The sequence below is a fragment of the Acipenser ruthenus genome, chromosome 2, assembly GCF_902713425.1.
Source record: "Acipenser ruthenus chromosome 2, fAciRut3.2 maternal haplotype, whole genome shotgun sequence".
Classification (NCBI taxonomy): domain Eukaryota; kingdom Metazoa; phylum Chordata; class Actinopteri; order Acipenseriformes; family Acipenseridae; genus Acipenser; species Acipenser ruthenus.
In genome coordinates, this window is record NC_081190.1 from 3683170 (window position 1) to 3706541 (window position 23372).

The 23372-nt window shown below is 42.4% G+C and overlaps 2 protein-coding genes across 3 annotated transcripts; both read left to right on the forward strand.

The window, feature by feature from the left end:
* Positions 1–1164: 1164 nt before the first annotated feature.
* Positions 1165–11169, forward strand: LOC117974035 (creatine kinase S-type, mitochondrial). 2 transcript variants are annotated; one of them, XM_034928265.2, is made up of 10 exons: positions 1165–1321; positions 3465–3633; positions 4289–4487; positions 5404–5499; positions 5706–5927; positions 6524–6609; positions 8272–8395; positions 9078–9212; positions 10039–10164; positions 10901–11169. In XM_034928265.2, the coding sequence occupies exons 2-10, from the start codon at positions 3485–3487 to the stop codon at positions 11015–11017; spliced, it is 1254 nt and encodes a 417-aa protein (XP_034784156.2). In that variant the 5' UTR covers positions 1165–1321; positions 3465–3484; the 3' UTR covers positions 11018–11169. The 2 variants fall into 2 exon arrangements, with proteins under 2 accessions (XP_034784156.2, XP_034784155.2); XM_034928264.2 differs by lacking the exon at positions 6524–6609 and adding an exon at positions 7409–7494.
* Positions 11170–18695: 7526 nt separating this feature from the next.
* Positions 18696–23275, forward strand: LOC117973498 (zinc finger CCHC domain-containing protein 9-like). Its single transcript, XM_058986737.1, has 6 exons — positions 18696–18972; positions 19721–20156; positions 21396–21546; positions 21822–21914; positions 22392–22460; positions 23090–23275. Exons 2-6 carry the CDS (start codon positions 19746–19748, stop codon positions 23200–23202), a joined length of 837 nt encoding a protein of 278 aa, XP_058842720.1. The 5' UTR covers positions 18696–18972; positions 19721–19745; the 3' UTR covers positions 23203–23275.
* Positions 23276–23372: the final 97 nt, after the last annotated feature.

Below are 23372 nucleotides of genomic sequence, written 5' to 3' on the forward strand. Positions count from 1 at the left end.
TCATAGGTGTCCCATATCGTTACTCATTACATGCAAGGAACATTAACTGTTTTACTTTCCCATCCCAAAAAATAAAAATTCACCTCAGTAAATGTGGACCATTGTGTGCTGACTTGTAAGACTCAAGTTCTCTGTACTCTGTGTCTGCCCGAGTCATGGAGCCTCCTGTTCTGATTGGTTGGAGTCTGGAGACTGTGACAAACGTTATAAGATTTGTCAGCTCAGCAGGGGAGCCGGTTATTTGAGCTAATCCTGTGCAGAGTTCACCTGCCTCCTCCACTTTGAAAACTTAAGAACACTTAATAATATAAACCCGGAGGAATGTTATTCTATGAAAAACGATTCAGTATTTCACATTACATGCTGAACAGCTATGCATTGAATGCAAAATCAAGTTATAAATAAATGAAAGTGTATGTTGACGAGTGTGTGGAGCACCAGATACTTTTTATGAAGTTATTACAAGGTCAAACAGGTACTTTTACTTTAGCCATAATCATATTGATATCCTTTAATGAATGTGAACTACATTCATATTGTAACCCTTATGTGCAGTCAACTCTGTCAGGATGCAGACCTATTTTAGATGTAAGCCAATATGCACCGCTGGCACACACAGCGTTATAAATGAAAACCTGCTCAAGCACATACAGTACATGTACTGTACACAGAATACAAGCATGGTGAAACGGCAAAACTGAGTTATTTACTTGACAGATTTCCTTCATTGACGCTGTGCAGCTGTTATACAGTGCACAGTAGATACATGACATTTTTTTCACATATGGGCAGGATCTTTTTTAATTGGTTTTTAAAATAAGTGCATTAAAATGTGTTAAGAGCAATGAAACAATAGGAGCAGATTGTCCTCCACTCTGTGTCGCTCTGGATAAGGGCATCTGCTGAGAAATAAATAATAATAATAATAATGTACAGAATTAAATACCTCTTTGTTTTTGTATTCAAAATTCAACCAGATGTTTTAAACTGTAAACATTTAAATAATAGAAAAACAAAACTCTGAAAATCAGTGCCCCTGTTTCTGAAAGTACGAAGCGCTCGTGTCTTATTCACTCGACAGAGAGTTCAGCCTCTGTGGTGCAGTGACACCTGGAGTGGATGACTGTCCTGTGTTTTCAAGGACACAGACTGGGCCGAGGGCATGTGGTTAGCATGCTGTAAGTAGAAATAGGATTGGCCAGCCCAATCACCTTTAATCCAGCTCTTACAGGAACTGCCAGCTCATTTCACACTTCTCCTGTCTCCTGTCTCCTGGACTGTGTGCTGCAGGACCTGCTTCACTGCGACTACAGAGCAACAGGTATTGGAGAGTATGATCACATTGGTACTATCTGTACATATTACTGGGCTTGGGCTTGCTAGACTGGGGATATCTGATTATCTGCGCTGCATCTTAAAGTGTGAACTAAGAAGTCAGACTAAAACTTGAAAAGCTATCATGAAAACGTGATTACTTGTCTGAAGTTATCTTTCCTATACCACTAGAGTGATCTGTTTTGAGTGCAGTTACCTTTTCTAGACCTGTACAGAGCATTGAAAGACTTAATATGCTTTTTTATTTTAATTTGCTTTTCTGTGCCAGAGTACACTTTACTGTGCTGTTCTTTACTAGGCTTTTCCAAACATGCCAAAGTATACCACTATATAACTTGTAAGGGTGTCTGTACAAAGCAGAAGAAAGCAGTTTTAAACATGCAAACAGTACATTGCAGTTTGGGCCTTAATTGGGCAGGTAAATAGGAGTCAACATATTCTGCTTGCATGCATGTATAAATGTATAATACAATGAATCACAGCTTCCACAGCGGGAGCTGTAGTTATCTTACCTGTGACGAGGTAGATATGAAATTATAGAAATAGATAAGATAATGGAGAGAAGCCAGCCCCAGTCTAGAACAGTTTAATGAATACAAATTTTGTATCTGAAAAAGTGACTTTGAAAAAAAAAAAAAATCATTCAGTCATAAATTGTAAAAACAAATCTTCACATATTTGACATGTTTACGCTTGGCAGCAACTGGAGCTTATCGTCAGTGAATTACAATCATTTTTGTAGCCAAACGTGAGAGCAGGAGCCCTCGTACCAGGAAAAGAGAACACTCTCAACTCAACTCGTGACAGCTCCCTGTGACCTTGAGCAACAGGCTTCATGTTTAAAGATGATTTAAAAACAGAACGACTCCACCTGCTGCGCACTCCCTTCTGAATCAAGGACAGCACTGCGCTTGTACCGACCGTCCTCCATGAGATGGTAGAGCTAGGCGACGGCTGGGATGTGCGTCCACTTCAGTTTCTTATGGATTATTATAGGATTTATGATCGAGTGTTTACAGTTGTGGGGAAAACACTATATGGCTGGAATCACATATTCAGGATTGTGAAGAAATATTTCATCGTTATCTACAAATCCCAATACAATCATGTTACATATGTTTAATAGATGTTAATAACATCAACAAAGAAGCAACCCTGATTATTCTCATTGTGTTGTGAGTTGATTTCATACCATGAAATTCATTTTAAATAAATGCTAAATAAATAAATAATAATAAATAATAATTTTGATAAAGACCAGTGTTTGCCATTGAAGGCTGTATTACATTTCTAATGCTGTTCCCTTCTGCATCTCCCTCTCCTTAACTGCCAGCCCTTCCTAAGCCCTTTTGACCTATTTGAAATGTCACCCAGCATCATGTGGTGTGTGGAGCTGGTGCCAGCTGGGACACACTGCTAATGCTTAATCTAGTTTTGTTTCTATTAATACAACTTTTCCTGCCGCTAAGCTTTCAGGATTTCTGTTCACACACTGGAGCCTGGTATCGTACAGTACCAGGAGCTCTTCTGGTTTAATGACATTAGTTATCCATACCTTCAAAACGCTTGATTGGGATTCCAAGGTAAAACGATCAGAAGCTAAGCCAGGAATGCACAAACATGACTAAGTTTCTTATTGTCTTACCTAATGACATTAATTACTGTGGGCATTATTCTCAGCACAAAGTAAGTCCAGAGCTATTCAAATAATGGTGTTTCTTTTAAGTCGGTTTTGATACATTACAATATATATCACGTGGAGGACGTAAAGTATAACGATTCATAGACACAAATATATTTGTAAAGGCCATTTTCATGACATTATGTTGTATCTTAGTGGATCATTTTTTCAGAAAAATATAATAATATTAATAATAACAATAAAAGGTGGCTTGATTGCAATTTTTGATACAAAATATTAGGAGATGGGGATTACAGTGACAACTATTGCCCCAGTATAGTTTGAAAACTCCAGTCAATCTGTGTCATGTCAGGTGGGCGATAGCTCTTTATACTCAAATGATTCCCAAACAATTTTTGGTCATGTGACCCAATTACCCAATAGGATTGCAAATGTTGGGATCTAAGAGTTTTTAATAAATACTTTTAATCTTCATTTTGATCAACAGTTGACCTTCAAACAACAAGGATGGCAAGCACCTTCTCCAGAGTGCTGACGGGTCGTAGGACAGCCATGCTGCTTGCCAGCCTCGGGACTGGGGCTCTGGCTACCGGCTACCTCATGAGTGACACCAATTATGCAGGGGCCATTGAGAGGAGAAAACTTTACCCTCCCAGGTCTGCACAGTCTAGTTCTTAGCTGGTTTAGGAGACTTGGTGCTGGTTGAGAAGCAGGTCCCAGAAAAAAAGGGTCCTATTTTACTTTACAGTTATAAATTCAAATACAATACTGTGCCTTCTGTAAACCTTGTCTTATCTCTAAGGGGCTAGTAAATATTGGTTCAAATTCCCCTTCTGTTGAGCAGGGTCCTTATTTGAAGATAATCTTTGTTAAATTTGATGCAAAAAAATGATTTAGTAGAAACCCATATTAACAAATTCTAATAAAAGAATCACAGAATCATTTCTGTGTATAATGCATGGAGCGAAAGTAAACGTTCGATAAGGGACACTGAAATGGTGGGGTTCAGAAATATCAAGGCTTCTGGAGGAGTTAAAGCTGTGTGATTAGGGCCCAATAGCTTATCATAATTGCAATAGCAGCAGCTGTATTTTAAGACACTGCCACAGGCTATTTGGGAATCAAGGTTCAGGGTGCTTTGTTGGCCAAAAGGAGGAAATAAATGCTTTGGCTATTTCTTATTGACAATTGACATGGGGGCTCAGTCTTTCAAACAGTCTGTGATTAAACCTGCTGACTCTCTGATGTGAAAGTGATTTTTTAGATACATTTTTTTATTTACAGTATTAAATAAGCTTTGTTTCCTCACAGTGCTGACTTTCCTGACCTCCGCAAACACAACAACTGCATGGCCACGAACCTCACCCCAGCCATATACTCCAGACTGAGGGACAAAGTCACCCCCAATAACTGGACCCTGGACCAGTGCATACAGACTGGGGTGGATAACCCCGGCCACCCCTTCATTAAAACCGTGGGGATGGTTGCCGGCGACGAGGAAACCTACGAGGTATGAAAGGGAAGCTAGAGGTCTGCAGAACTGCCCTTTGATGGAATGAATGTGAATGTGGTTCATGACTCAAAGAATTCAGCAAACATGCATACTGCAGATTCATTTAAAAACCTACAGCAGAGTTTGTTAGCCATTAGTCCCTTTATGATTCATTTGCGATAATACTTGAAGAAAGAAAGAAGTTACAAATATACAACAAAACAACAGTGAGTAAACCGTACAGTGATACAGCACAGAAAGGGTTGCAAGGCTAGCAAGGGCACCTCTGAGTGATTCAGGTGACTGGATTACATGGCTATAAAAAGAAACTGGAAGTGCTTTACTTAAACCAGATCCTGGACAGTCCCACGTCACACACAGGAGGGAGCTGTAGGACAAATGTCAAATATCCAAACTTGTCACTATTCATCTTTCCTGACAGTGCACAGGGTGTATTTTAATAACGAAACATCAGTCGCAAAAGGGATTGACTGAACAGTGTCTCTAATGACGTATCTGTCATATTTCCTTCCAGTTAAACCGTACAGCGTATGTGTCCCATCACCCATAAGCAAATACATTATAATTGTAGTCTCTTCAAGTCACGGGTTGGAACTAAGATGTGCACTATGCATGTGTAGTGAATTGAAGTTACCCCTTTAGCAGTTACTTAACCTGCCAAAAGACCTATTGCATTGCTGTTTATGGGATCTCCAAACAGTTGCCAGGTAACAGGTATGCATCACTGAGGATAGCCCTGACTCTGAAGCTGTTACGCTGTTATTTTAGCATGCTGGAAATGAAGGTTTAGCCCAACTACAGTACAATAGGAAAACGGTCTATTTAAAGCACAATTGTATTACAGGTTTACTGGCAAATGCTGGCAGCTAGAGCTCATCGTATTTATCATGATTGATCTTATTTGCATCCACAGATATTTGCTGACATATTTGACCCCGTCATTAAGGAGAGGCACAATGGCTATGATCCACGCTCAATGAAGCACCACACCGACCTGGACAGCAGTAAGGTAATTTCTACCCTTCCCCATCCAAAAGAAAATAATTCATAAAAAAAATTATGAAGGTTGGGCCGCAGATCAAATATCAAACAGCAACAGGGCTCTTGGTAAAACTGAGTTTGACACCCCTGGTCTACTGTAAATGGTGGCTGCATTTATACCTGTAACCTTTAAGATAAATAATAAAAGGCCCTGTATGTTCTTGATAACTGCAGATCACCCACGGCCAGTTTGACGAGCGCTACGTGCTTTCGTCCCGAGTGCGCACTGGCCGCAGTATCCGCGGCCTCAGTCTGCCACCTGCCTGCTCCCGGGCCGAGAGGAGGGAGGTGGAGCATGTTGCTGTCCAGGCCCTGGCTGGACTCAAGGACGACCTGGCTGGACGTTACTACCGCCTGGGGGAAATGACCGATCTGGAGCAGCAGCGGCTTATTGACGTGAGTAGCAAACTGTTAGGAATTGTGGGAGGAATAGGGAATTCTCTAACATGACCTGGGGTCTGAAACAAGGAGAAACCCTGAGGTTCCTCCGATTCCCAGCACCATATAAAGTGGTGTCAATTACTTTATCATCAGACTAGTTGAGGTGGCAGGTTGGTGTATATTTTAGGAATTTCTATTTTTAATATTTTGATTGTGTCTGGAGACAGCACAACATTATCCAGCCTCAGGAACCACATTTTTACAGCAGTGTCCCCTATTTATTACACCCCAACCCTCATACACTAAAGAATAAGCAGCTTTAGGGCAATCCAAACTTGAAGACGTGCTCTACAAAGCTGAGCATTGTGTGGCACTGGCTGAATTAGTTTGACAGTAGTCCTGCACATTTTCTAATGTACTGCACTCAACAACCAAAGGATCTCCTCTAACCCCCATAAAGTGATATGCTTCACCAGTAGAAATGCGCCATGTTAACGCTTAGTGTATCTGATTCTGTGTGTGTTTGAGTTCGGGTCTCTCCTAGTGATTAATCCTTGGGGTTGTTGATGTTTACCTTGGTTCTCTGCTCTTCCTTTAATGCTCCACATCAGGAACACTTTCTCTTTGATAAGCCTGTCTCTCCTCTGTTAACCTCGTCTGGTATGGCCAGAGACTGGCCCGATGCTCGTGGGATATGGTAAGAGAGAAAGATCAATCCTTCGTAGTCACTTGTGCCCTCCAGTAGACATCCCTGTAGTCTAAACTGTGCGTTCTTGTATTTTGTGATGCTTTGGTTTAGTTGTTTACGGTATTCTGATGAAGGCATTACTTGAAAGGTTATAGTAGTTTTCTTGACTCAACCTATACCCTGCAGGGATACATCATAGCTGTATTTTTATTTTATTTTAAAGAGCATGTTAGTAAAGTAAAGATTCATCAGTGACATGACAGTGGGTGCCCAAATTAGTCAGAGCATCTGTATCTCAAAATGCAACAAGGAAATAGAGGTGTACTGTGTCCTAAAGAGGATCACTGTTGAAATGAAGAAACTTCTGCCTTGCTTTTGACTCAAACTCATATTGGTTTATCCAGGGTTTGACACAAGAAGCCTCTGGTTCTCAGAGCACATTTCCACTGAATATTTTAATTCTGTCTGGAGAAAGCACAAGATTAGATCTAGCTTCTGGGTTCCATTCAGTTTTCAGTGCAAGTGCTCCATGTTTGAGGGAAATCTAAATTTTCCATCTGGTACCGATCATTTGTGTGAATAATGCTGAGGTTTGCAACCTGTTTGGATATGGATAAATGTGGTTTCAGGTTTAGAATAGACCATCCTTTGATTAACAATCAATCCCCATCTTGCATTCTGTACGACTGGGTTGTACATTCCAGGTTATCAACATGCTTTCCATCATACATTCCTTTTCTCCCTTTCCTTTCTTCCTGCTACAGTACACTTGTGTCTAACCCTTCCCTGTGACCTTTTTGATCTTCAGGACCACTTCCTGTTTGATAAGCCAGTTTCCCCTTTGTTGACTTGTGCTGGGATGGCACGTGATTGGCCAGATGCCAGAGGAATCTGGTATGTCATACTGGCATGCAGAGGCTTGCATCATTATCATCAGATGTCTCGGTTGCATGACTGTGTCGTTATCCTAACACTCTCAGCCCACTGCATGGCATTCGTTGAAAAAGTCTGTGCTCTGCCAAAGCTGATTATCACAAGAAAGAAAAAAAAAACTATTTTAATACAGCCTAATAGTTTTTAGTAATTCAAGATCCCCCAGGTTGTTTCATGTCATGCTGTTCTATAAACTTGGTCGTTACAGACTGGAGAAACAGGCCTTTCAAAATAGACCCCTAACCCATAAAAAAGCCTTGTTACTTGTCCGACTATGAACTAGCACTACAAGGATCATGCTTTTAAGAGATTATCCTTGAGTTCCACAGCCTTAGTCTACAGCAGCAACAAACCTGCCCATTAGGGTCTTCGGATATGAGACATGAATGCAACTCTGGCAGCAGAACTACGTTTCTCATTATCTTACGTAGTCTTACGTAGTTACGATTTCAATATGAACTATTCTATGCAGATTCAATGACTGCACCCCATTTATCGGAAGTTCCTGTAACATTCTCTCAGTACTTTGTGTGATGATGCCAGACTTGAGGATGTCTAAACCCAATGACGGCTACGTTAGTTGTTTTATGACAGTCTGTACTACAAAGTTTAAGGACGCTGAGGTTTTTTTGTTTTGTAACCTTTTCACAAAAAAATAAATAAACAAGGGCAGTTGCGTTTCATCACGAAGGGATTCATTACCAAACCCAGTGTATAACAGTGCTATTGTTTTGACAGGCACAACTTTGACAAGACCTTCTTGATATGGATTAACGAGGAGGACCACACCAGGGTCATCTCCATGGAGAAGGGTGGAAACATGAAGAGCGTCTTTGAAAGATTCTGCCGGGGACTGAAGGAGGTAAATCTTTACCAAAACCATAGCACTGAAATTCACATGAGCTCAGAAGTGTTAGGACTGACATTCAGAACAATGACACTCAACCTGTGATAAAAATTACGTTAGCCACCTAGAGCTCCATCTATACCCTGTTCAAGCTACCAAAGTAATGCACGTCAACATGCGCTGAAAACTCCACATGCAAGCTTTTAACATGTGTTGGCCTTGCCTTGCATTATTATCCACTGGGGATATGCCTGTCCACCTATCCATCCATCTGTCTGTACTGTAGTCACGCTTTAGAGTTTTACACAGACAGTGCCTAGACAACCGCGTGACCAATTGTTACGAAACATGCTAAGAACCTTCTTTAGCACAACTGATTGAATGTATATGTGTTCTGTTTATCTGTCCATCCAAATGTCTTTCTGTATGTCATTTTAGAGATCTGCATTAACTGTAGCTAAAGAACTGCTTGTCCAATTGGGATGAGACTTGCTAAGGACATTCTTTAGGACCAGATATTGCGTGTGTAGTAATCTGGGGGTAGTTTATTCAGTGTGTAGTAATCTGGGGGTAGTTTATTCAGTGTGTAGTAACCTGGGGGTGCAGTATATTGAGTCTCTCCGTATTCCTTATGTACTGTATATTCAGAGAACCGCTCGTCCATTCTGAGTCTAACTGGTTTGGTTGTGTCCTACAGGTTGAAAAGCTTATCCATGAGCGAGGCTGGGAGTTCATGTGGAACGAGCACCTGGGGTATATACTGACCTGCCCCTCTAACCTGGGCACTGGACTGCGTGCTGGGGTGCACGTAAAGATCCCCAACCTCAGCAAGGTACATAACGATTTGGAAACATTATTATCATGAGCAGCACTGGGTGTTGCTTTCCATAGACTTGACTTCAGATCTTGTTTGGAGTGCCTTTCAGGGTAATTCAGGTAGCGAACTTGGTTAGGAATGTAGGCCAAGCAGTGGGGTTAATGCACTAGCACAGGGGTGCACGAATCCAGTCTACGAGGTCCGGAATCCTACGTGTTCTAAAGGTATCATTAAATAATTAACTGATAAAGACCTGGAAGGAGGTTCAATTGAGAAGTGGAATTCTGCACCCCTGCTCTACCACTTCAACTTAGGTACAGAACTTAGATAACAGTCCACTTTACAATGCTGACGCACATTAGCCTTAATAGGTATGTCTATGCTGCGTCACTTCTTAGGGAAGTTTGCAATGCACCCTCCCTGTCTGATAGGTTAGACCCTCATCTTTCATGGAAACTCAGTTTACAGGCAACACATATTTTTAAATACAACCTGGTTAAAATCGATGCAAAAGGGCTTGCCACTGTTCCACTTAATTCCTACAGTACTGAAAACAGAAAGGGCAAGTAATAGCCTCTTCACAGTGAGCGAAAAGGCAACGTCGCTAAGCAAGCAGAGGAATAAGAGAGGCAGTTACTATTAAGGGCCATAGGGTGGGAAAAAAAGATCTACTCACGGTAAATGTATAGTCAAGCTGCCTGTCTTATAATCTCATTAAAGCATTTTCATCAGAGCGGAGCGAGCTACTGAGTGTCCACATCTTTCAGCACAGAGTGACATTAGGAAACCCCTGAGGAGACAGCTGTCCGTGATGTGAGGTTTTTTTATTGTTTTGTTAAAGGATCCACGCTTGTCCAAGATCCTAGACAACCTGAGACTTCAGAAACGTGGCACTGGCGGTGTGGACACAGCCGCTGTGGGAGATACATTCGACATTTCCAATTTAGATCGTATCGGCCGATCTGAGGTAAAAACCATTATGAAACTGGAGCGCTTGTGCTGCTGTAATTTCTAAATATTAAATTAATTGTGCTATCAGCTTCAACAGTGTGACATTTTCTTTTTTATATATATATACTGTCTGCTCCTGGTGTATGTATGATCTTTGCAAACATTCTGATTGGAACTCAAGGGAACTTCTGAGTTCAGGTGCTGCGCTTCAGTTCTGGTTGCCTGACATTTTATGCATAACTTTAAAAAGCTTGATAGTGCTAAAGTAAAAAATGGTAAAAGTAACTGAATATATCACAAAGTTTCAACTAAAAGTATTTTTCAGTGCTCATTGCTGAAGACATTGAAAAAAAGACTATGAAGTAGAAATGTTTGTCATTTAACTTATTTAGTTTATTTTAGTAATGAGACATATTCATTATAAGCTATATCGGGCAGAGTGTCATTATAGAAGTAAGCACCGTCTAGTGAAATGACCAATATACAGACACCCAACTTAAAATGAAGAACAGATCCTGAACTCGTAGTCAGAGCACTGGAAGACAAACCTATCTAATATTTAAATCACGATATTTGAGACAGTAAACAAAATGATACATAAGAACATAAAAAGATAAGAAAATTCACAAACGTGAGGAGGACGTTCTGCCCATCAATGCTCATTCAGTTCCTACTAGCTGACTGATACTGGAAACAGTGTCTGTGATTCAAATGGTTTTTCCTCCTAACCTGAATTCCTCTTCCTCTTGCAGGTGGAACTTGTTCAGCTGGTGATTGACGGGGTCAACTATCTCATTGAGTGTGAGAAGAGACTGGAAAAGGGTCAGGATATCAAGGTGCCACCACCCATCTCCCAGTTCAGGAAGTAAGCAACATCTGACTGTCTAAATGATGGAGACATACCACGGAGCGGGAGAACACACGAGTCCTGCTTCCTGGGAACTGCTGCAAAACTGAAGGTCTTATATCTATAACAGCCTCTTAAATAGCTATTCTTCCAAATAAATCTTTCAAATGTAAACTTTTCTGTATCTGTGTTTATTCTTCATAACAAGCCTGGTAGACCTTCCTTTCAGAAACTTTCATTGAGACGGCAACTTAAGACACATGTTCACAACTCCTGTATCTACTTTAAAACAAACTGATTCAAAAGTGGCCCTTATTGGCCAGCCTTTTACAGATTCTAATCAGATGGAAGAAATCTAATTTTGACACATAATCCATATCAGTAGTTGCTATTATTACACGAGATAATCATTTGAACATCTCAGTATAAATCCATATGTTAAGCGCTGCTGCTAATACCACTGCAGTCCTAGCAAAGGGCAATGCATTCATTGCCTGGGTTCGAGTTTGCCCTTTGTCACTGTCCTGTGTAAATAGGTCAATGTAAAATGCAGAGCAACATACAGGAACTGTGACTAGAGATTGAAAGTATCCGTCCGACTCCAGTGCAGTTTTTAGATTTACATTTTCTCTTTGTTTTTTTATACTGTCTGCTCTCTGCGATCTTTGCAAACATTCTGATTGGAACTCAAATATTAAGTCTGTTGGGATTTCTTTTGGAAATCCACTTTTAACTTTTAGGATTGTGGCTGGCATTCCATGACCAAGTGAAGTTTTGATCAGTAAATCTAAACTTAATAAAACTCAATGAAAGATCTTCCAAGCTATGGACTACAGACCATGTTTGTGTGTACGGTGTGTGTGTGTGTGTGTGTGTGTGTGTGTGTGTGTGTGTGTGTTTGTGTGCAGGCATGGACACTATACATGTACATCAGCCTTTCCTGTTGCATTCCATTGGATTATATAATTTGACAGACTCTGAGAAGAAATGCAAATTAAGAAGGCAGAGCCATGACTTTCATCACTTCCAAGGCTATTCATGGCTCTGGCCCTGCCCGTCTGAGTTAGTTACTTATTCCCTCTAAACCAACTTGTACTTTGAGATCGGCAAATGATGGTCTCTTGATAATTAAAGAACTCCACTGCAGACCGAAGGGTGCCAGAGCTTTTAGTGTTCGAGCTCCTTCACTGAGGAACTCCACTGCAAACCGAAGGGTGTCAGAGCTTTAAGTGTTCGAGCTCCTTCACTGAGGAACTCCACTGCAAACTGAAGGGTGTCAGAGCTTTAAGTGTTTGAGCTCCTTCACTGAGGAACTCCATTACAAACCGAAGGGTGCCAGAGCTTTTAGTGTTCAGCTCCTTCAATGAGGAACTCCACTACAAACCGAAGGGTGTCAGAGCTTTTAGTGTTTACGCTCCTTCACTGAGGAACTCCATTACAAACCGAAGGGTGTCAGAGCTTTTAGTGTTCAGCTCCTTCAATGAGGAACTCCACTACAAACCGAAGGGTGTCAGAGCTTTTAGTGTTTACGCTCCTTCACTGAGGAACTCCATTACAAACCGAAGGGTGTCAGAGCTTTTAGTGTTCAGCTCCTTCACTGAGGAACTCCATTACAAACCGAAGAGTGCCAGAGCTTTTAGTGTTCGAGCTCCTTCGCTGAGGAACTCCATTACAAACCGAAGGGTGTCAGAGCTTTTAGTGTTTGCGCTCCTTCACTGAGGAACACCACTGCAAACCGAAGGGTGTCAGAGCTTTTAGTGTTCAGCTCCTTCACTGAGGAACTCCATTACAAACCGAAGAGTGCCAGAGCTTTTAGTGTTCGAGCTCCTTCGCTGAGGAACTCCATTACAAACCGAAGGGTGTCAGAGCTTTTAGTGTTTGCGCTCCTTCACTGAGGAACTCCACTGCAAACCGAAGGGTGCCAGAGCTTTTAGTGTTCGAGCTCCTTCACTGAGGAACTCCACTGCAAACCGAAGGGTGTCAGAGCTTTTAGTGTTCGAGCTCCTTCGCTGAGGAACTCCATTACAAACCGAAGGGTGCCAGAGCTTTTAGTGTTCAGCTCCTTCACTGAGGAACTCCATTACAAACCGAAGGGTGTCAGAGCTTTTAGTGTTCAGCTCCTTCACTGAGGAACTCCACTGCAAACCGAAGGGTGTCAGAGCTTTTAGTGTTCAAGCTCCTTCACTGAGGAACTCCACTGCAAACCGAAGGGTGTCAGAGCTTTTAGTGTTCGAGCTCCTTCACTGAGGAACTCCATTACAAACCGAAGAGTGCCAGAGCTTTTAGTGTTTGCGCTCCTTCACTGAGGAACTCCATTACAAACCGAAGGGTGTCAGAGCTTTAAGTGTTCGAGCTCCTTCACTGAGGAACTCCATTACAAACCGAAGGGTGTCAGAGCTTTTAGTGTTCGAGCTCCTTCACTGAGGAACTCCACTGCAAACCAAAGGGTGCCAGAGCTTTAAGTGTTCGAGCTCCTTCGCTGAGGAACTCCATTACAAACCGAAGGGTGTCAGAGCTTTTAGTGTTCGAGCTCCTTCAATGAGGAACTCCACTGCAAACCGAAGGGTGCCAGAGCTTTTAGTGTTCAGCTCCTTCAATGAGGAACTCCATTACAAACCGAAGGGTGTCAGAGCTTTTAGTGTTCGTGCTCCTTCACTGAGGAACTCCACTGCAAACCGAAGGGTGCCAGAGCTTTTAGTGTTCGTGCTCCTTCATTGATGAACTCCATTACAAACCGAAGGGTGTCAGAGCTTTTAGTGTTCGTGCTCCTTCATTGATGAACTCCATTACAAATCGAAGGGTGTCAGAGCTTTTAGTGTTCGAGCTCCTTCACTGAGGAACTCCACTGCAAACCGAAGGGTGCCAGAGCTTTTAGTGTTCGAGCTCCTTCACTAAGGAACTCCATTACAAACCGAAGGGTGCCAGAGCTTTTAGTGTTTGCGCTCCTTCACTGAGGAACACCACTGCAAACCGAAGGGTGCCAGAGCTTTTAGTGTTTGAGCTCCTTCACTGAGGAACACCACTGCAAACCGAAGGGTGCCAGAGCTTTTAGTGTTTGAGCTCCTTCACTGAGGAACACCACTGCAAACCGAAGGGTGCCAGAGCTTTTAGTGTTTGAGCTCCTTCACTGAGGAACTCACATCCACATTGTATCCGGAATGCTGAGTCTGTCGCTATTTCTAAATCTAAGCATATTTCTTTGATTTGGCCTTTCACTGGCGAGCAGTTTGGCACTCTTTTGACTTGTTGTTTATTTGTGTAAAGTTCCCTGGGATGCTTGCACATGAAGGATGCTATATAAATGAAATTGGTATGGTAAGGTATAGTAATATTGAATTGTTTTTGTTTTGTAAGATTAAAGTGTTCTCCACAGTGCTTAACTGTATCTCCTGACTCCTGTGTATGTTATTCCTGCTGCTAGCCAGCCATGACCGCAACTCTCCCCTTCCACACATCACTTTTACTGCTGTTATGTATTGCTGCAGAGTTTTAGTCTTCTTGGCCACTGCACAGGAGAATCTGTTCACAGCAGTTTAACTAATGGATAAAGGAAGTATATGTACTTACAAATATATGTACTGTGTATAGGAGCTTTTCATCATATGAAATATATTATACAGTACATTAAAATCGCCCAAGAAAACATGGAAAACCTGCCTGACACTGTTATATCACAGAAGTAACTTACTCAATGATAACCACACAGCTCCACGTCTTCTAAATACAGAACACTGTCAAATACGAGTCATTAGAAAGCTGTCTTTCTGTACTTAATAATTCCTTCCTAAAAAAAGCTTAGTGACGTGTATTGTTATAATCCTATCAGGGTAAGCAGTAAGAATTACTATGGTTGACCTGGCTCAGAGTCCATAGACTTACAACCTGCTGATGAATCAAGGGTATTTCAACCCTGCAGCAGTATATGTCATTGCGTAAGTCACTGTAAGTGGGCATTTCTAATGAAGGTTTGGCAGCAGGAAACAAAAGCTTACCTATTATTAGTTCTGTTAAGTACGTGCAGTCCCTGACATTATATCATCTGGCTGCTGCTGTAGTTGTCATGAGGAAGGTATGTGCAACAGGCCTGGTGTCGGTTGCATAATGCTGTCAAACGTCACAAAAACGTTAACAGTGTTATCCAGTCAAGTGCCTTTGTCGATTATTACTAATAGCTGTGTCTGCTGCTCTCGTTCACCAGCATTCATTCAACAAAGATGTGCTGGCCCCTCTCTGGTTGTATTATACCACAGGTCTAGGAGGCAGACAGGGCCACCTGCTGCTTACTGCGCTGTGCATTTCTATCTAGTGAGGAAGCACGCAGAGGCAGAGCAGGGATCGATAAAGCACAAAGCCAGAGCGGGCTGTTTTAATGAATTCTAACCAGTTGGAGCAGGCACAGTGTTAGCTTGCATGTTCTTGATCTTTATAAAAGGTCTCTGATCTTTCTGGGTCTTTCATCTTATCAGAGTTCAATTTCAATGTCAACAAACAACTGTTCCATAAATATTACAAGTCTATATTTCAAGTTATTTTAGTAACATACTGTGCTCTCAGCAAGAATATAGATTAAACATTAAAGGTGTAGAAAACTATTTTCTTTCTTTTTTAAGACAGACAAGTTCATACAATTCTATATTCTTGTCTGTGCTCTTCACTTACACATTTCAGGCAATAAACCCCGTTGAGCTCTTCAGTGATGATGATTAGCATATTCTCCGGGCTCCCTCTAGTGAAATATATAATATAATGCACAATGTCTGGCAAGTGTGTTCAAAATAATACAAGAACATGGTAGTGGATGTGTGCTTTGTAACACAGCGCCATCTGCTAGAGAGTAGGAATATTGCAGGCCAGAACACATTAATGTATGTGCAGAGCTGCAACAAAAGCCCCTTTCACACTGGCACTCCTACCCGGGTCCAGACCCAGGTTCTGGCTACTCGGGTCACAATCTCGCGTAGTGTGAAACCACGTCAGAGTCCTGTGCAAGTCTGATTTTTACAACCCGCTTCTGACCCGGACCCGTTACTACAGGACCCGACCTGAACCCAGAACCCGAACCCGCAAGTGTTTAGTCCTTTACCTACTGCCTGCGCGGACTGGCTCTCTCACGCTCTCACATTCACACACAGATAAATCTACCATTCTCCACGGATTGAGTTTATAGGAGAGCGTGGTAGCTTTCTCTAGTGGTCTGCATATATTTTAACATTGTAACATATTGTAACAATCTCTATTCCCGCAGGCAGGGGTTTCTCACAGGCGGAGGTGGGGACGCGAACCTGGGACCCCCTGCACTGAAGCATAGTGCCGATAACGCTGTACAAAAGAGCCGACTCCCTTGCAGGAGGTGGCAGTCCCATGTCCTCATACCTGACCGCGACACCCACCAACCCCGCCCCCCACCCCCGTAGCATGCCACGCTCGTAAGTAAGAAGTCTTAAATATTAAATATTATTAAATAATAAGTAATAGTAATAGTAGTAAGTACTTGAAGCGTGCGCAGGAGTAGGGGTCAGGGTTGGTAGGTGACTGTGACAGAGATTGATTGAGGCTGGCCGGGGAGAGTGTAGCGTGCACGGGGGTGGGGGTCAGGGTTGGTAGGTGACTGTGACAGAGATTGATTGAGGCTGGCAGGGGAGAGTGTAGCGTGCACGGGGGTGGGGGTCAGGGTTGGTAGGTGACTGTGACAGAGATTGATTGAGGCTGGCCGGGGAGAGTGTAGCGTGCACGGGGGTGGGGGTCAGGGTTGGTAGGTTACTTTGACAGAGATTGATTGAGGCTGGCAGGGGAGAGTGTAGCGTGCACGGGGGTGGGGGTCAGGGTTGGTAGGTGACTGTGACAGAGCTTGATTGAGGCTGGCAGGGGAGAGTGTAGCGTGCACGGGGGTGGGGGTCAGGGTTGGTAGGTGACTTTGACAGAGATTGATTGAGGCTGGCAGGGGAGAGTGTAGCGTGCACGGGGGTGGGGGTCAGGTTTGGCAGGTGACTGTGACAGATATTATTTGAGACTGGCAGGGGAGAGTGTATAGTGCACGGGGGTGGGGGTCAGGGTTGGTAGGTGACCGTGACAGAGATTGATTGAGGCTGGCAGGGGAGAGTGTAGCGTGCACAGGGGTGGGGGTCAGGGTTGGTAGGTGACTGTGACAGAGATTGATTGAGGCTGGCAGGGGAGAATGTAGCGTGCACGGGGGTGGGGGTCAGGGTTGGTAGGTGACTTTGACAGAGATTGATTGAGGCTGGCAGGGGAGAGTGTAGCGTGCACGGGGGTGGGGGTCAGGGTTGGTAGGTGACTGTGACAGAGATTGATTGAGGCTGGCAGGGGAGAGTGTAGCGTGCACGGGGGTGGGGGTCAGGGTTGGTAGGTGACTGTGACAGAGATTGATTGAGGCTGGCCGGGGAGAGTGTAGCGTGCACGGGGGTGGGGGTCAGGGTTGGTAGGTGACTTTGACAGAGATTGATTGAGGCTGGCAGGGGAGAGTGTAGCGTGCACGGGGGTGGGGGTCAGGTTTGGCAGGTGACTGTGACAGATATTATTTGAGGCTGGCAGGGGAGAGTGTAGCATGCACGGGGGTGGGGGTCAGGGTTGGTAGGTGACTGTGACAGAGATTGATTGAGGCTGGCAGGGGAGAGTGTAGCGTGCACGGGGGTGGGGGTCAGGGTTGGTAGGTGACTGTGACAGAGATTGATTGAGGCTGGCAGGGGAGAATGTAGCGTGCACAGGGGTGGGGGTCAGGGTTGGTAGGTGACTGTGACAGAGATTGATTGAGGCTGGCAGGGGAGAGTGTAGCGTGCACAGGGGTGGGGGTCAGGGTTGGTAGGTGACTGTGACAGAGATTGATTGAGGCTGGCAGGGGAGAGTGTAGCATGCACGGGGGTGGGGGTCAGGGTTGGTAGGTGACTTTGACAGAGATTGATTGAGGCTGGGGTCCCGGGTTCACGTCCCACCTCCGCCTGTGGGGCACCCCGCCTCCGGGAAGAGGTTTGTTACAATATTAACTATCTCTCCTTACTTTAGTATACAATACCTGTCTATGTCACCAGTTGAAAGGGAGCTACACCTGTGCTTTTGCAGAGATGATGTACCAATTTTGTGGCTGTGGTTCACAAAAACATAATGACAGGTTTTACAAGCAACGAATCCAGTCACATGTTCATTATTTTCATTCGTTATGATTCCAAATGAATTCCACACTTCTAATTTACCTCTTAAACTATTATGTTGACTGGTATACACTTAAGAGTAGTTAGGCAGCCTAACCTGAAGATTTTACTTCACCTGGGCGAGTGCTGAGAAGGGAACACAACTAAATTACACAGATGTCCTGCTGAACGGATAAAACAATATTATTTGATAATTTGAAAGTTTGGTATTTTACGATGCCTTTCTACAGCAACCTATCGTTTTTAAAAGGAGTTAGATTTCATTTTTTCAAAACTCCCACCCAAAAAAATTAACACTCACATCAAGTAAAACAACTGGAGTTTGCATATGCAGAATTTATTATTATTATTATTATTATTATTATTATTATGTAACTTTAAGGTATATTTGACGGCTGGGCAAGTTATTAAAATAGCTCCGACTTCACATAGCGACATTTGCCTAACATGGAGTAACGTAATACGTTGTAAATATGAACATGTATAAAGTATTTTAAATTAGTAAAAAACCGTACAATCCTCAGTACAATCTTTAACACACTACATGGCAAACTGGGAAACTGGTGTTCAGCCTTCGCAGTAGCAGACCGGATATTTTACTATGTAACACCAGGAAGTGAAGAGCACGTGAAGTAAGCTGCTGTAGTTTAAAGCGATGTAAACAGAAATGAAAGTTACAAGTTGAAGTAGTTTTGTCAGAGTACATTAAAGCGTTGAGAATCTTCTGAATGATAATAATGACAAGGCTACAACGCTGACCGTGAAACAACAAGACGACCCTCTTGGAAAACATTATATTTGGATTCCCTGTGCAGTAAGTGTCCTTGCCACCTGTGTGTTTGTTATTTATATTATTAACTTAAAACAAATTGAAAAAAAGTATTATTTTTAAAATTCTTAGCTAACCTTGAATGAATTAGATGTTTTTTTTTTATATAAAGATGATTGTCTGTAGTAGTCTTAAAGTGTGACGTGTTGTTTTTTTTTTTTATTTACTGGTGTGTAGTACGACTAGGAAGTGTCCCACTTGTATGGCGATCTACATATATGACGTCATGTACATAAATACGGTAGTTTTGCTTGTTGTAATTTACCGGCACTTATCTGTCCCCCAGTTTTACAACCGACTGTGTCGCGACTATATCTGTTGTCGAAATCAGCCTGAATTACACTTTCATGAATTTGTCATACTTCCATGCCAAGTGTGAACTTGTGACACTTGCTTGACAATCTTTAGGTTTCAATTTATGGATCAGTTTATCACATGTATTGATCATAGGGAAAAACAATGTGTGCAAAATAAAAATTCTACCAGCAGAACATCTGCTTGGGGTTTCCTAATACCAGTACACATTCTGCTGCCAGTAAGGAGTCCCCAAAAGACTGCTGTCAGTATTTTAACATCAGGGCTGAAGAAAAAGAAATACTTTACATTTTATATTTAATAAATATATGCACTATGGGGTGCATGAAAAAACATTTTGGTGGGAAATGAACATGATGGGTTACAGCAAACCAACATGTGTGTTTTTTTATTCTAGCCTAACCTCTTTCTACTTTAGACAGGTGTTTCATTTTGCAGTAATAATGACACGCTGGGCCAGGGCTAATAACATCCACAAATACAAGGCTTCTGAAGCAACACCATGGGGTCAGCTGCAGAAGAACTCTGGGAGTGGAGAGAACAAGCAGGGCTCTTCCAGGCACAGCCCGCAGCGGGACAGAAGGGCACAAGCATCGAAGAGCCTCTCTGTGCAGAGGAGCGAGCGCTTCACTGCCACAGGGAAGGCAAACCGCAAGAAGAAAGACTATGACAACGAAGATGTGAACGGGTTCATGGATTACCTGAAACAGACCGGACAGTCCCTCCCGAGGGGATGCCCCAGGCCAGGCGCAGACAGCACAGGGTTTGACGAGGACTTGGCCGTGGCACTGAAGAAGGACCACAGACGAGAGGACAGAAGGCTGAAGAGACAGACAAACAAAAAGAGCAACATGGTAAGAGGAGAGTGGTGGTGCCGTGGGTTGACTTCAACTAGACTTGCTATTCAAAGTAATTTAGCTGTCTATTTCACACATTATACTTCAACCGCTTAAAATTGTTAATTGCTCTTGGTGGACTTGGTTTGAGTGCCTACAACCTGGCCAACTGGATGAGGCAGTAGAGACCCCCGACCCCCCCCCCCCATAGATTAAACCAAGGGGGTAGTTATAAGGGTGGAGGGGTGCGAATTAATCAAACAGAGTTGGGAGTTACTTGCTTATTTATTTTCTCTGATTGTCTCGAATTAAATTACATAATGTGTGGGAGTAGTCCTTTCTCCTGAAGTTTCAAAACTTTATTCCTGTGAAATTCAGATAGTCCAACAAAGAAGCAGAGGAAACAATATAAACTTGTGTTTATTCATTTTAAGTTTATAAACTTCACTAAGGCAAACAAACACGACTAACTAGAAATACAATAACATGCATTTTTAAATATGATAATCTGAATGTAGCAGTGTTGTTTGCAGTGATAAATGATGGTTTCTAGTTGAGGGATTACAATTTTTCACTCCAATCTCTTAAGCTATTATTTGTCCAACATGTACAACATTACTGTCATCTTAGTTTTTTTTATAGTGTTTCCAGTCATTTTGAAAAGTTTAGCGAAATAGGTATTTTTACATACTATTATTAAGGTGCTTTAGCCTGAGTTCAGGAGCAACTCTTGAGTTGTAGTCATTGTAGAGTCTCTTTCTCTCTTTTGTAGTGATATCAATTAGAAGTATCTGTACACAATACCCGTTCACGAGATGGCACAGGCTTTTACAGCTTTGCTGATCTAGCCTGCATTACATATGTTTATGGTGATAGAAAATCTGGCAACTAGAACTGGAGAGCTGGTCCTGAATTCAGGGCAAAGTACCTTAACACAGAGTATATACAATTTATCATTAAATAAACTCAACTCCAGTAATTGAAATCCACTCAGTGATACATCATAAATAGGTAAGAGATATAAAAAAAATAAAGAAATGCAGGGATGGAAATAAGACACCTATTTCATAGCAGTTTCACCCACTCCTGGATTTACTATGAGCTTGATTAGCCACAATAGGTAACAAACTCATAGTAAAACCAGGAATGGATTCAACTTCTGTGCAATGGGAGTCTTATTTCTATTAATAGAAAACATTATTCAAGATGCTTAATCTATAGTGTATTCTGTGCTGCCCTCCTCCTCCTCTGTTCCAGGTGTGCTTCAACTGCAGAAAGCCTGGCCATGGACTGGCTGACTGTCCCGAGGCTGACAGAGATGAGGAGATGGGCAGGGGGATTTGTTACCGGTGTGGTTCTACAGAGCACGAGATCAACAGATGCAGAGCAAAAGTGGACCCGGCTGTTGGTAAGATGGACTTCACTGCAGATATGTGTACATTGTGATATTCTGTGTAGTTGATGTGTTGCATATATACAATGAGGAGAAAGCTGCTTTTTAAAATTGTTTTTACAACAATTTAAAATAAAACATCCAGTGACAGATTTGCAAGAAGTAATGTGTGTTAAACTGAATGCATTGTACTACTAAAGAGTGATTAGTATTTAAAAAAAATACATATATTGGGATTTGACACAATGCAGTAAACATTAAAATACTGTTTTTTTGTGCTTTTGTTATAGGGGAGTTTCCCTTCGCTAAATGTTTCATCTGTGGGCAAACTGGACACCTCTCAAGATCATGTCCCGATAACCCCAAAGGAATGTATGCAGCAGGTATGACAAACAGTATAAACAAGACACGCAGTGAGAAGAAAAAGTTATTTAGCTAGGAAATGGGAAGAAAACCTCAGGATACACTGCACGTTTTTAAATGTATCTGCAAAACAGTGTACCATGTTTTAATAGCAAAGATGTCAATGCAGTGCACATGTGTAGTGGATTACCTGGGAGTAGTAGAGGAAGCTTGGCACATTTATTTTGAATGTTGCTGTCTACCAAGCTCCATATGAACCAGCTTTAGCAAGTCGTGTTTCAGTATCCCTTTCCCCAGGTGCTACATAGTACAGCTTGCTGTTTTATCTTCTAAATTGAGGGGGGTTGTGTGTGTTTATGTAATTGTCCTGTCACGATGGCAGCTGCCAGCTTGTCGCGTCTCCGTATTCAAGGTACCAAGCCCAGGAAGAAAAAGCTTTGGAGGATGCACAGTTATCTCGGATTTCTTTTAACTTGTTTTTTTGTTGCATCTGCCAGGAGGCTGCTGTAGAGTGTGCGGGTCTGTGGAACATTTTCAGAAGGATTGTCCAGAGCACCAGAATTCAGGTAGAATTTATTTGTAGTTGTTATTAAAGAGTAAGTAGTAGTAGTCTTACTGCAATACTTAAATACTGTGCGTTTTTCCTTGTGGAGATTTCCTTGGTTAATTTGCTTTGGCAGGAGCTGTTCTCCTGTCCTAGTTCCCTGCCGCAGGCATGTAACCCAGGCTAGATCAGCAGAAGGGCCAGTGTTAACTAGTGAGCAGTATTTAGGATCAAGTCTCTGTTTGTGTTGCTGGCAATACAGAGCTGTGCATTAGATGATGCTGACTCTTGTATAAAGACATCCTGGCAGCCAAGTGGAACAGAAGTGCAGCTCCTGACCTCAGGTCAAAGCTCCGGAACACTCTGAGAGTAAGTCATTGCAATAAGAACCACTCTGAATGATTACAAACATCTTAAAAGGCCAGGGGACAGTAGAAAAAAAAAAAAAACATTGAACATGTTGTCCAAAGCTACTAAAATATTAATGCTGTAAGGTTCTGTTTCATTACTTGTATTCATAAGTAATCCTGTTTCATAGAAACAAGGGATTATTAAACTAGTAAGCCCCTGGCATGTTTTGAGTAGCTTTTAGCAGTACCCGGTAGTAAAGGCTGAGTGTACACTAGGTAATGAATGCTTTTGATCCCCTAGGGAATGCTGTAACAGTTGGACGATGGTCTAACAGAATGAGTGGTGATCACGAAGACATTCCTGTGCTGGTAAAGAAAGCGAAGCCCAAAGCACCCAAGGTTGTTACCTTCTAAGGGAGGTGTTACTGATTCCACGGTGTGCTCTTTATTGGTGGTTTGAAATAAAATGATTGTGGACTTTTTCAAATACACGTATGATTTTTTTCTTTTTATAGAATGGCAATAATACGTTGTCGTTGGGGTTAGAGAAACACACAGCTGATCCGTTGATGGTGTATTAGCAT